Source organism: Sturnira hondurensis, unplaced genomic scaffold (assembly GCF_014824575.4).
Source record: "Sturnira hondurensis isolate 20B ecotype Veracruz unplaced genomic scaffold, ASM1482457v3 Scaffold0003090, whole genome shotgun sequence".
In the NCBI taxonomy this organism is placed as follows: domain Eukaryota; kingdom Metazoa; phylum Chordata; class Mammalia; order Chiroptera; family Phyllostomidae; genus Sturnira; species Sturnira hondurensis.
In genome coordinates this window covers 2084689-2099186 of record NW_028075721.1, presented here as the reverse complement: position 1 = coordinate 2099186, position 14498 = coordinate 2084689, and the positions used below count along the sequence as shown (strand labels likewise).

General features: G+C 40.2%; 1 protein-coding gene across 1 annotated transcript in view; it reads left to right on the top strand.

The window, feature by feature from the left end:
* The window catches only part of LRRC36 (leucine rich repeat containing 36), a 60930-nt gene extending 46512 nt beyond the window's left edge, over positions 1–14418 (top strand). The window contains exons 9-14 of the mRNA XM_037041509.1: positions 1507–1796; positions 5233–5398; positions 6321–6466; positions 7810–7933; positions 10074–10188; positions 12334–14418. Coding sequence (XP_036897404.1) covers positions 1507–1796; positions 5233–5398; positions 6321–6466; positions 7810–7933; positions 10074–10188; positions 12334–12559 — 1067 coding nt within the window. The 3' untranslated portion in view covers positions 12560–14418. The remainder of the gene's footprint in view (positions 1–1506; positions 1797–5232; positions 5399–6320; positions 6467–7809; positions 7934–10073; positions 10189–12333) is intronic.
* The last annotated feature ends 80 nt before the right edge of the window (positions 14419–14498 follow it).

The following is a 14498-nucleotide window of genomic DNA, read 5'->3' as shown; positions in this document are numbered from 1 at the left end:
TTAAAACTAGACTGGATAAGATTTCATCTAAGGAGTAACATAGAAAAGAGATCTGAGACCAGTCCTGAGCCCTTCAACAATTAGAAATCCAGTAAATGAAGAGAAACCAGCATGGAGAGAAAGAAAGTAGCAGCCAGTAAGGTCGGAGAAGGAAAATCAAGAGGGGGTGGTGTCCTGGAAGCCAAATGAAAAACATGTTTCAAGAAAGAGAGAATGATCAATATTGGGTCAGGTGTCTTTAATAGAGAGGAAGTGAGCCTGGGATTGAGAAGTGATTGTGGTATTGCAATGCATTAGTGAGAAGCTTTTGGGAGAGTCGTGGTTAAGAAAAGCCTTACTGAGGGTGGGGGGCGGGGGGGATGAGATTAAGGAAATCGTGATGGAGATGGTCCAGTAGAGGGAAAATTGACGATGTAGAAGAGAAAAGGGAATATTGCAAGAAAAATCCTTAGACAAAAGGAGAAGGAATCCAGTTCACCAGTGGAGAGGTTGGCCTTAGATGAAACACAGACGGTTCAACTATTGTAACAGAAAGGAATTCAGAGGATTTATGCATACAAATACATGAATACGTAGATTTAGTGGTGGAATCACATAAATGTCTCATTGTTTGGGGGATTTTTAAAAGATTTTATTTATTTATTTTTAGACAGAGGGGAAGGGAAGGAGAAAGAGGGAGAGAAACATCAATGTGTGGTTGCCTCTCGCACATCCCCATCTGGGGACCTGGCCTGCAACCCAGGTATGTGTCCTGACTGGGAATCAAACAGGCGACCCTTTGGTTCGCACGCTAGTGCTCAATCCACTGAGCCATACCAGCCAGGGCTAGATGTTTTCTCTTATTGCCTGTTTTTCTCAGGGAAATAAAGAAATCCGCACCTGACAGTGGAGAGAGGAGATGATGTTGGAAGTTTGAGGAGAGGAGAGATGTGAAATAGTCATTTCAAAAAGAGAATAGTAAATCGACTACAGGAATATATTAGGACAGCTGGGCATTACAAGAGCCCAGTTAAGATATTGCCATAAGCCCTGGCCGGTCTAGCTGAGTGGCTTGAGCACTGGCCTGCAAATCAAATAGTCGCTGGTTCAATTCCTGGTCAGGGCACACGACTGGGTTGTAGACCAGGGCCCCAGTAGGTGGCGTGTGAGAGGTAACTACACATTGCTGTTTCTCTCCCTTTCTTTCTCCCTAACTTCCCCTCTCTTTAAAAATAAATAAATAAAATTTTACAAAAAGATAGTGTCATAAATTTAAAGTGAAGATGGTGTGAAGAGATGCATGTTATTCTCCAGCCACTTCCCACTGCTCTGGTGTAAGCCTGGAGTATGTGGACAGTTGAGTTAACTAGAGTTGGGGTTTTGTCAGGTGGAAGAAGAAAGGATCCAGAGAATTGAGGGCACCTATTAGAGAGAGTATGACCCCTGGACTACAGGCGGGTTAAGGATGGAAGTGAGATAAGGGAGAGTTGAAGGGCAGGTTCATCTCCCAGACTGTTTCCTTCACAGATCTGTATGCCACAACCCATTTCAACAGTGACCCTGCTATGCTGGTCAATGTAGAGCAACAATTACCCAACGGCCTCAGGGATTTAACACCAGCACATGGTTCTTTCCCAAACAACTCTGTCCTGGGAGACTCTCTACGCACACTGCTGTTGCCTACTGCGACTTCAGAAAACAGAGAGAGTTTGACCAAGAGGTCATTAAGCCCATCGAAGAGAGGATTCAAACGAAAAGACAATGTCCTTGCCACACTGAATCCAAAGCACGGTTTCAGAGATGCTACCTGCAGCGAGGCAAGTGTTGGCTTGTTTGTGCTTGTGGATGAAACACCTCAGATGTTTCAAAACCAGAACGGGGGTTTCTGGGGGATGGCGGTGGTTCTGACCAAGAGTGCTAGAAATTCAAGAGGGGGCATTTTCAGAGGCCAGTGCTTAATACTGCCAGGCCAAAGCCTGTGGTTCTTCTGCCCTTGAGAACGTCATTCTCCTTCTGCCACATTTCTTCATTTTTGTCACAGGGAGAATCTACTTCCAGAGCATAGACATTGTGAGGAAGTACTTTGATAATAACAAGTGGAGGACAGTGTTTACCACAGGAAGGAATTGCTTTGGCCACAAGTAACTAACTGGTTTGAGACATTTCTTCAAAAAGCATCACTTTTCTGTCTAGAAGTTAAAGTCATTACAATTTTTCCCCCCAAATAGCAGCAGGCAGAAAATGAATTAGATTATCCAAGCTATTTTTGGCTGAGTGGTTCAGAGAATGAACAACAAATCAAGAACATTTTCCACATATACAATATAATTAATTTTATAAAATTATAGTATGACAGTGGTGTACAATAGAACTTCATTATGTTTCAGTTGGTACTCTGTAGCTAAGTTTCGTCACTGCTTTTGCACACGTCGTCCGGAAAGAATGCCTGTACTCTCCTCTCATCTGTTTGAGTATCAATTTTTCTTTGGGTTCCACTTCCATCATAAAGCCTTTTCTCTTTATTTAAAGGAACCTCAGCTCTCAGGGTTCTTTCTTTCCTGGAACCCATGATCCTTTGTCAAATGAATCACCTGTTATTTAAAAAATTTACTGTCCTATCGGGAAACGGGATTTGATCAAGAACAGCTATTTCTAGTCACTTATTTCTCAGTTTTGAGAAATCTTTTTGAACACTGGCATGTATTTACAAGTTTGATTTTTTTTTTGACTCTTTAAATATTCAGTTTTTTAAAATTCCAAAGGTGGCTATAATTTTTGCTCACCAAAGGGGGCAGTCTTGTAATACTTTCTTGGCTTTTTGGTCCTTTTTTTCCCCATTTTCAGCCCCTGGATACCTATTTTTCCAAACAAGAGTACTGTGTGTTAATGTGCTTAGAGTACAGGTACAGGAACAGTTGAAATATTTGAGATGCTATGTTAATAAGACATGTCCTAGGAAATTTTTCACCTCTACTTCATATACATTGTTAAGATAGGAATTAAAATCTCAATGCACTCTTTTGGACAGTCTTAAAAACTCAAATTTCTTTTTTTTTGTTAGACACTATTTTTCTTTATATGAAAAGCTGTAAAAGAGCTACTTGGATATAAATATAAAAGAAATAAACTGTTCAGTTTCTTAAAAGGCATATATCAGAAAATTGCTAAAAAGAGCATTTTAAAAGTTATTAAAAATAATCCCATGATACATACATTAAACTGAACATGAATTTGTGATTAGAAAATTTATTTTTGACCAACTGATTTCAGAATCATAGGCAAATTATTAAAATTTATTTTAAAAAGCCATAAGCCGTGCCCTGGCTGATGTGGCTTAGTTGGTTAGAACACCATCCCATAAACTGAAAGGTTGTGGGTCCAATTCCCAGTCAGGGCACATACGCCTAGGTTGCAGTTTCGGTCCCCAGTTGGGGCTTGTGCAAGGAGCAACCCATCAATGTTATCTCTCTCTCACATTGCTGTTTCTCTCCCTCTTCCTCCCTCCCTTCCCCCCTCTCTAAAATTAATAAAACAATTAAAATAAGCATGTCCTTGGGTGAAGATAAAAAATAATTTTTAAAAGCCATGGGCCATATTTTGCTAAAAATTAAAAAACATAATAATTAACAAAATTACCCCAAAGTTTGTAAATGTTATTCCCACTCTCACAACAGTGTGATAAATGAGAGAAAATCTGTAAAGGCAAATATGTTTCCAAGTTGTTTCTTGATACACACACACACACAATTACCAATATGTGAAAAACCAAGGACAATAAGTTTTCCAACTCATTTTTGACAAGTTCTTCTAAAGTGGCCTTGTGATATAACCAGACTGTCTATGACTTTCCCCCCCAACTAGGTCATTAACTTCTTAAAGGACCTCATTTTTTAGCTCTTCATTTGTTCACAGTCCTTACGCAGAACTTTCAGTGCATATGATCAATGCTCAGTGCAGGTCTGTTGAATAAATGTTTATCCCATTTGAAATGCCTTTTCCTATTAACCATAGGCCACATGTGTGACTCAAGTCACACAAACATCACTGACTTTTAGTATTCTGCTTCACAACTGTCGGATATAACAGCATTAGCTGGTTAATCATCTATAGCTTTTTATATCAAAAGAGCCAAAGATTAAAAACTAATTTGGCTATTTTTAATATATATCAGCTTTCTTGAGGTCCATGAGACCCTACAGAAAAGATTGGCAGATAGATCTGTCCAGTAAAATTTACAATTTTTAAACTCATTAAGATATATGTCTATATATTTGTTTACTCATATCTGAATGAATAAAAAAACTGTGAATTGTACTGGACAGATCTACCTTTATACATATCTATGGTCCAACAATAACATTTAACATTTAAAAAACTGCCCTGACTGGTGTGTTTCAGTGGACTGGGTGCCGGCCTGCAAAGCAAAGGGTTTCTGGTTCAATTCCTAGTCAGGGCACATGCTTGGGTTACAGGCCAGGTCCCTGATATGGGGCGCACGAGAGGCAACTACACACTGATGTTTCTCTCCCTCTCTTTATCCTTCCCTTTCCTTCTAAAAAATAAATAAAAATTTTAAATATATAAATAAAATGCTATAGGATATTTCTATTATTATATATTAATATACTAAATATAAGCTTATTATGACTTATAATTTTAATCAGTTACTCCCCATTTTATTTTATGATATATAATAACTTTTAAAAATGTTCTGCAGTTTCATCATTCCTTATTACATAGCATAATATGAGCCAATAATATAAGTATCAATGTAATTTTTGTTTTCTTCTGAAAATCTCTACAGAAAATTATGAGAGAAGATACTGTTATCTTTAGAACTATCCTTGACTATATTATTGTATTTGTCCTGGACATAGATAATGTTCTATTAAAATCTAAACTGATAGATGATATCATCTTATTGTTTGCTTTTTCTTAAATGTTAACACTGTAGGGCCTTGGCGGAGTAGCTCAGTTGATTAGAACATCGTCCTGATATGCCAGGGTTGCTGGTGTGACCCCAGTCAGGGCGCATAGGAGAATCCACCAAGGAATGCATACAGTGGAACAACAAAGCGATGTTTCTCTCTCTCTTTCTCTCTCCCCCACCTACCTCCCCGCCATCCCCCTCTTCCCATCCTCAGTCTAACATCAATTAAAAAAATTTTTTTTAAGGTAACACTTTAAACGTTTGGATTCTTGTTTCTCTTGTTGTGTGAGAATGACAAATGGTTGGGTGTTTTTTTTCTTGAGCCTTTCTCTAGTGACCTGGGCAGTTTGCATGGTTTGCCAGGAAACCACAGTCCCCAGATCTCTGCCAGAACCTCCCATGTGGCCACTGTCCTCAGACAGCTTTTGGAGCTCGTGGATAAGCACTGGACTGGCCCTGGCTCCCTCCTCCTTAATAAGAAGTTTCTTGGTAAGTGTTTTCTCAGTTTTGGGACAAGGGCTCCAACCTTCTAATCTACAAGGATTCTTTTCTTGATCACTTACCAAAATTGTTCAGTAACACAGCAATTGAAAACTCTGCATTTTTCTCACAATCTTCTTCCCTTCATTTTATTTATCAGCGCCTTTTCTGTCATGTAACAATTATTTTGTTCCTCTTATAATTTTGGGGGGTAGCCTTCAGGTAACATGTAGAGTGATGGGACATGTAAAATACAGTGTGGTCATGTTCATAGTTACAAAAGGATTTTGTAATCCTTAGGAAAGTGCCAGTAATAAATACAGTAGAAACTGGGCTCGATCATCAGAGTTCTGAGATGCCTGTTGAAATGTTATTATTTGAAAAACTCAAATAACTAAATGACCTGGACTCTTTTTAGGGTTTTGTTTTTTAAGGAACTTGGGGAAAACCAGTTTTGCAAATGTTGCCCCCATATGTTTATTTGTTGTCTAATGTGAGAAGAATTCAAGGAGCTTTTAGTAGTGGAAAATGTTTAAGTAAAAACTAGAAACTAGTTATTTGTGTTTAACTTTTTTCAATTACCAAAGGACCAAAGGGACATACAGGAAAAGAAATCTTAGCCCAAAGGGTCACTCTCCTTCCCACAGTGACTCTGCTCTCATTTTGTAAGAAAGTCTCCTTGGGAGCCATTCCTTGGTGGCTAGAAAATAGCGCAGAGCCTGCGCTCAGGAGGGTCTGCTGTAGTTCCTCCACAGAGGGTATGGGACATGATTTCTTACCCATCATGAAACACCTTTCACAGCCACTTAACCACATCCTTGTAAAAAGACATATTAGATTATTTGATTTGTCCTACAGAGCTGGTAAATTATTGGCTAGGAATTCTGTGCTTTAAAGATTGGCCTGTGTGCCCAACCTGAATTTTTGGCAGGTCCTGCCCGAGATTTGCTTCTGACTTTGGTAGTCCCTGCTCCTTCTCAGCAGTGGTGTCGCTCACATCCTGAAGATGCATCAAAAGCCTTTCGCAGGAGGGAGACGGAACTGAAGGAGGCTGGGCAGGTGGTCCCTACTGACATGGTATGCCTCTTTCATCTCCCTTTCCTACTCTTCCTTTACCAGAAAAGGATGGAGCAGCAAGACTAGAATAACCCTGTACCATAGAGAGCATCAATACCATGAGCACCTAGATGTTCCTGAACCCAAATACAGAAAAGTCATTCTGGGCATGCCAATCAGGAAAACAGAACTTGCCAGGACAGGGACAACTCAGAGGTTCTGAAGGGATGACTCCTTAATCTCAGCCCTCATCCAAAAATTCTAAAGAAAGGCATGAAATGGAAGGGGGGAAGAAAGACCTTTGAGTGAAAATGTCTAGGACCATGGCCTTGAAGGTCATGGTTTGATTCTGGTGAGACAGAATAAATATCTCTGGGATTGTCTTTCCTCCCCTTCTGATGGAGCAGACAGCCCTGAGCCAGAGGCCAGTCCGACAGCATCGGGCTGCTAGCTCTGGGAGAGGAAGAAGGGACTCATATCCTTAGTCTTTTTTCCCCTTTTCTTAACATTAGAGAGTTTTCAGACATCAAGTTCAGTTTCTGCAATCTTTAGATAGGTGACTCAAATGCTGGCCACTTCACAAAATGACCGCTTGTTCTGCCAAAACAGTGGATAACTCACAGGAAAAATTGCAACTCCATGTGATAAATTTGTTTGCTGCACTTGAACTGTGTTTTTTTTTTAATTTAAAATTTATTTATCTATTTTTAGAGAAGGGAAGGGACGGAGAAGAAGAGGGAGAGAAACATCTATCAGTTGCATCTTTTTAAAAAAGATTTTATTTATTTATCCTTAGAGAGGAAGGGAAGGAGAGAGGGAGAGAAATATCAATGTATGGTTGCCTCTCGTGCATCCCCTGCTGGGAACTGGCCTGCAACCCAGGCATGTGCCCTGACTGGGGATTGAACCGCAGTTGTTTGGTTTGCAGGCCCACACTCCATCCACTGAGCTACACCAGCCAGGGCCGAACTATGTTTATTAATGAATTAAAATTCTAGTGAGAAGAGATGCTGACCTCCATTCAGTGTATCACTAAACAGAGGAAGGATTCTTTCAGTCTTCTAAAAGCACTCCTTAGCCCTGGCTGGTGTAGCTCAGTGGATTGAGCACAGGCCTGCGAACCACACGATCGCGGTTCGATTCCCAGTCAAGGCACATGCCTGGGTTGCAGGCCAGTTCCCGGTTCCCGGCAGGGGACAAATGAGAGGCAACCATACATTGATATTTCTCTCTCTCTCTCTCTCTCTCTCTCTCTCTCCTTCCCTTCCCCTCTAAGATAAATAAATAAAAATTAAATAAAAATAAAAGCACTCCTTAGAATTTCAGATTATTAATGTGTTTGTATTTTGTTCACTGATCCAAAGGAAAGTTTGAAGCAAAAACTGGTCAGAGTGCTGGAGGAAAATCTCATTTTATCAGAAAAAATTCAGCAGCTGGAGGAAGGTGCTGTCACCTCAATTGTGAATGGGCACCAACCCCACACTTATGGTAAGTTCAGGAGAGCAGATTGTGGTGTGTCCCAAGACAATTTTTGTTATCGATGACCCATTTAATCAGCTTCATTATGTAGAGACACATGACTTCCTGAATGGAAACCGTCATCTTGCCTCAGAGAGTTCTAATGCAGGTGGCTTGAGTCACCAGATGAAGCTTTTTGTCATTGTAAAGCAAGTACAAACATTGTTATTATTTTTGAGAATGATACTTTTTTTCCTAACTGTAGCAGAAGATTCTATTTCTATTCTTTATAGAAATTTTGAAAAATATAAGGAAAATAAAATTCCACTATCCAGCAATAACTACCACTAGTGTTTTTGGTATGCTTTCTTTCACCATTCTCCTATATTTTTTTTATTTTTAACTCAAAATTAAAATTTGTGTCTTGATTTTTACAAAATAATTTACATACAACAAAGCACATGAGTTTTGACAAATATATACTCATTTAATTCCATCCTAATCAAAATACAGAACATTTCTGTTATTCCAGAAAGTTCCCTCAGACCTGGAGCAGTTTCCCCCACTCTCTACCCTAGACAATCACCTATTGGGTTCTATATTCTGATGTTACTAATTTAACAGTATAGGCACTTCCTATAATGTTACACGCATATATCTTATTTATCTAGTCCTCTAGATAGTTGTTTTTAATGTTAGCTATTATAAACAAAGCTGCTATTGTTAATAATGTAAATAACTTTGAAGAATTTCCAAACATTCAAAGACCTGAAATGAAAGAAAAGACCTGAGAATGAAAATGCTTCTCTGAGATTGTCTTTCTTCCCTTCTAGTGGAACTGAGAGTCCTAATATTTATACCACAATAGATAATGGTGCTATTAATATCTAGGTATATAAATCTTTATGTACATTTCAGTCTATTTTCCTAGGAGACATTTCTACTAGTGGAATTAGTGAGTCGAAAGATACGGACATTTATAAAGCGTTTGTTACACATTGCCAAATCATTCCCCCCAAAAGCTTTTCAATTCACACATTAGCAATGAATGTATTTGAACCTCTCTATTCTTGCTCACACTGTTTTTTAAATTTTTGTCATAGTTATAAGTGAAAAATAATACCTTTTTAAAGTTTTGACTTGTACTATATTATTAGCATAGTTTAGGTTAGTATTTTAGCTAGAATTTACCCTTGACTTTAACTCTCTATCTTAGCACCCCTAAACAAAGATTATTGACATTTCAGTTTACACAGAAACTTGATTTGGAAGTCAGCACTGAATTTCCAGAATTCAGTCTCATGACTATCTGATTTTACAAGCCTGAATAATCAAAGCATCTCCACTTACCGACTCTGAAAACAAGTCATTGTTTATTCACTTAGGTACCTACTTTCAATCAGCCATGAGGCCCAGTGCCGGGTTTTGGCTTACTGGTGATAAATACCCCTGTTGCAGCCCTGTTTTCTACCTTCTGGATCTTGGTACTCAAAGTGCGATTCACAGATCAGCATCATTAGCATCACCGGGGAGCTTGTTCGACATGTAGGTTATCGGGCCTCACCTCAGACCTACTGCATCAGAGTCTGTTTTTTAACAAGCCCCCCTCAGTGATCTGTAAACTTACTAAAGTTTAAGAACAGTTCTAGGAGACTTCCTTAGGAGCAGAGTTCCTGTGCTTTTACCTACGTCATAGGTAAATGATATATGTGGGGAACTGCTTATGTGTCTTGGTAATAAGTTCCATTCCTGCAAGCAATCATTGAGTTATTACTATGTGCCTCACACAGTTCTAGATATTTTCACATGCTCCATAGAGAGGGAAGGACGTACATTCATAAACTAAAATGGAGAATACAGAGGGACCTAATGTTTGTCGACTTGCTGTGCTAAATGAGGACAGGTGTCTCATAACGATGCTGTGGGGCAGGATTATTAGCTCTAGTGAATTCCAGATTCACTAGAATGAACTAACGTGCGATATTAAGTGATTGCATTTTAATTCAGATGTTTGTTGCCAGTATATCTGCTGTCTCTAAGGGAAGCAATGAATAGAGTATGGAGGTGGGTGCAGTGAGAGGGCCCCCAATTCTTCAAGATGTCCTTAGGCTTTGGTCAAAGATCAGCTGCTTGGAATCCTGCTCACCCCTGGCTACTGTATTTTTTGTAGATGATCTTCTACACAAAAACCAACAGCTGAACATGCAGGTGGCTTGCCTGAACCAGGAGCTTGCCCAGTTGAAAAAGCTGGAGGAGACAGTGGCCCTTCTCCATGAAAGTCAGAGGTAGGAGTGGGTCTCTCCAGCTGGCTTCTGGAAGCAGATGCTTACTTTCCTTTATGTCCTTTGTTTTACTGGCAAGTTAAAATCTATATACTTTTCGAATTAATTCCATTTTATGTGTAAACCATTTGTATCTAGGCCAGCTAGCTTCAGGACTCAAAGTACTGTTTTCCAGGAGACAGCAGGGATTAAATATCTTTAATGGAACTGGTGAATTGCATCACCTCAATAATAAGTAGCTTCCCCCTAGATCCACCAGGACCTTGTTTGAGTCAACTAGCTTTTCTTGGTCACTATGTGCCCCTAAAATTAGTCATCTGATTCTCCCGGAAAATGCTTGCCTGCCATTGGTCACAGAGAAATATGTTCAGCACTCAGAGAGAATCCAGTGTATGTGTTTCCTTCAGAAGAGCTCAAATAGCATCAGTTTCTTCAAAGAACAGTACCCTCAGGATGCAGGCTACACAAATCAGAGGAAGCCTCAGGACTATTAATACATTGAGAGACGCCCTGGACATTTTGATTTGGCAAACACCTTTACTGGGACTTTCAATGAAATTTAAATGTAAGAACCCCATCCCCAAATCTTCATCCTTAAACTTTACTTCCTTATTTTACTTGGAATAACTTCATATTCAGAGGATTAGATCCAGACCCATTCTTATGGCTTTTTAATTTTTTTAAACATTTCATTATAATTATTTCAAACATATACAGGAGTTGAACAAGTAGCATAAAGTTATGGTTCTGAAACTCAGGTGTGCATCAGATTCACCTGAAAAACTTGTTGAAATGCAGATTGCTGGGCCCCACCCCCCAAGGTTTCTGATTCAGCAGGTCTGGGCTGGGAACTGAGAATTTGCATTTGTAATTGGTTACCAGGTGATGCTGCATTAGCTGGTCTGCCATCACACTTTGAGAACATTAGGGTATACCTCTTTAGTGATGAACAGTCAAATGGCTATATATATATTTTTAAGATTTTATGTATTTTTAGAGGGGAAGAGAGGGAGAAAGAGAGGGAAAGAAACATCAACGTGTGGTTGCCTCTTACATGACCCCTACTGGGGACCTGGCCTGCAACCCAGGCAGGTGCCCTGACTGGAAATCAAACCATTGACCCTTTGGTTTGCAGTCCAGGTACTCAATCCACTGAGCCAGAACAGCCAGGGCCAAATGGCTATATTTTAAAGTAATTTGAAATAATTTTTCTCTGTGTTGTTAAACCATCAATTCAATATACAGGTTCAATTTGTTTCTATTTGCTTTTGATTTGTAGAGAATTTTTTTATTATTTTGATTTAATCTTATTTTATAATTATGTAAAACATTTACATGGTTCCAAAGTCTAAACTACAAAATTAGATAAATGCAGACAAATCTAGTTTCCTTGCCTGTCTCCTCCATCCTTTCCTTCCCTCCTACTAACCTTCCCCTGTAGGTGTGGGTGTGTATTTGTAGAGGGTTGTAATATACTCTATTATATAGAAAAAGGCATAGTGATACTTCAATATTTTATCTTAGCAATCAATTCACAGTGGTGTATAGAGTTGGCTCTCACTTCTTTTTATAATTATTGGAGTTTATTGTGTGTCTATTTAATTGTTCCTCTATCGATGGACATTTAGGTTGACAGTATTTTGCTGTTACAAATAATATTGCAAAAAATAGCATTGTGCATGCATCTTTTTTTTTTTCTGCCAGTCTCTGATGGCTTTTAACATTCCATGGTAATACAGAGTCCAAGAGTCCAGCCATGAATGACTAGCACCACCAGTTAATTGTAGAGACAGGACAGATTAGAGGAAGCAGGTTAATATTTGAAGAAAGAAATTGGAGGACTGATCAGGTGCCAATCTCCCAGTGCTTCTACTTACCTCATCGTGAAAGTGCTCTGAAAGGACAGAACAATCACAATGTATAAAATGTGAATTATGTTACTATTTTTGTCAATCTGGAACATAAAGGAACTGTAATGAAGAAAGAAACTGTCAGCCTGCTTTTAAAATAACCCACTCATAAATTGGACAGTTCTTCTATTTACAGATGTTACTTCATTTTTTATTGGCCTTTAGCAAACATTTCAGGTCTGAATGGCATCTACTCTGCTTCCATGATTTCATGACTGCCTTTTCCCCTATGCCTCAGATCCCTGGTGGTAACTAATGAGTATCTGCTGCAACAGCTGAATAAAGAGCAAAAAGGTTATTCTGGGAAAGCACTCCTGCCTCCTGAGAAGAGCCATCATTTGGGGAGATCATCACCCTTTGGGAAAAGCACGCTGTCATCCTCCTCACCAGTGGCACACGACACGGGTCAGTATCTAATACAGAGTGTCTCAGACTCTGTCCCAAAGCCTAGTTTATGGAGCTAACACCGAACACCTTCTCCGCGGCTTCCCTCCCAGCCACGGGGGGGCTCTCAGTGTCATTGTCAGCAGTATGGTGGTATTTACCCACAATATGAAGAAAAAAGTCTATTCTGATTACATTGTATTGGTCCTTCTCTTTATTTCTCTTCTTATCTCCTCCCATCAAGTCATTCTTTCCTTCTGCCCACAGAGCTAGTTGGTACTTTGCCCTAGCATCATGTCACATAGAGACATTTGACAGGAAATGTTGAAAAGTAAAAAACACTAGACATTTTTCCCAACTGTCACTTGAAACTGTGTGGTAGGATATTTAAAACGAACATCCATGACCAGGTGTGTTTTGTGTTAGAAGAAATTTCAGAGTATTCATATTGGTTGGTTCGTCAAACATATTTTGAGTTTTTTCCACCATAGTAAACATGTGAAAAGATCTGGTGTCTGCCCTGGAGATTCAGGAGAGAAAAACAAAAACTCATGTGATAGAGTTCTAAGCTTGGTATTGGTACCAAACAGGTCTAAAGGAATCCTAAAGATGTCCTGGAGAGAGAGAGAGAGAGAGAGAGAGAGAGACAGAGTTGAGGGGGGAGATTCCTACACTGGGGAATTGGAGGTGTCAGTGAGGACTTGTTTGAGTGGAAGCTTGCAGAATGAGTAGCATGGGAACAGGTAGAGGATAAGCAGAGCCTTTTCTGGCAAACAGTGGGAGGATCTGGGGTCCCAAAGAATCTAGGGCAAGGAAGGTGTGGGTCATAATCTCATAAGAGTATATAACAGGGAGACCAATCCTATCCTGGGAGGTGTGGTGTCAGAAAAATGTCCACTCAAGTAATGGTCTTTTAACTGAGACCTGAAAAATGAGTAGAAGGTTACCAGGCAAAGTACAGGGTCTAAAGCAGAAGCCATGGGGAGAATTGCAGAGATGCGGCATATGTAAAGGCCATGAAATGGGAAGGAAGATGGTCCATGGAACCAAGGGGCTGAGAGGAGACAGGCAGGAGTGAGGCTGCATGATGGGCAGGACTTTAGACTGGGAAGGCAGAGGAGTGGCAAATTTGTATTTGAGAAGCTTTCTCTGTAAGAAGAATGGAGTGAAGGTTGTGTGGAGTGGGGAGTGACCTGTGAAGAGCTAGAGAGATGAGAGAAAAGGCTGGTGAAGTCCAGATGAGGTTAGCTTTGGGCTCAGGCGATGCACAATCTTTCTTTTAATCCTGGTTGATGGGGCGTTCTAAAAATCAATAGGAAAAATTAATGAACGTGGTATGTATATGCTTCAGAGTCACCTGGGGAGCTGATGTTGCCAGAGGGCATGTAGAGGGCAAAGGACTGTGACCGGTGCTCTGTTGTACTTCTCTTCATCTCACGTCAGAGAGAGGCAGGGGGGAGATTAGATGCTTGTTTGCCCCTCTGACCCAGATGCTGTGCAGGGCAGGAAAGCTATTGCCATAATAATGAGATACGAGATTACAGCCAAGATCACACATTTCTAAGTTATAAATCAAATCCACAGACTTCTGGATTTTATGTGGGCTCCCAAAGGAGCAAGTACAGAGGAGCCAGACATTCCTCTGAGCTGCATGGCTCCGAGGGAGCGAGAGTGAGCTTGTGCTCTGTGGAAATGTCAGTAAGAACACCCACCACCACCAGCATCCCTTTCCTGGCCTGTCCTCCAGAGAACCTCGGTAACCTTGAAGCCCTGAATTATCATATTTCAGGGCCCCAGCCCAGTACACAGGGCAGCCTACTGGACAGACCGTTGTGGGGAAAATAACACACTTCTTTCTACAACCCCAGCCCTCCCTCCCTTCCCCTGGGAACATCTGATAATGCCGGCCCCAGAGCCTATTCAGGGTAATGCTAAGAAGCAGCAAAAAGCCTAACCCAGAATGAGGTTAGGCTAACCCTAACCCCCCAAAGGGCCAAAGTGCCTTTGTACCAGATTCTG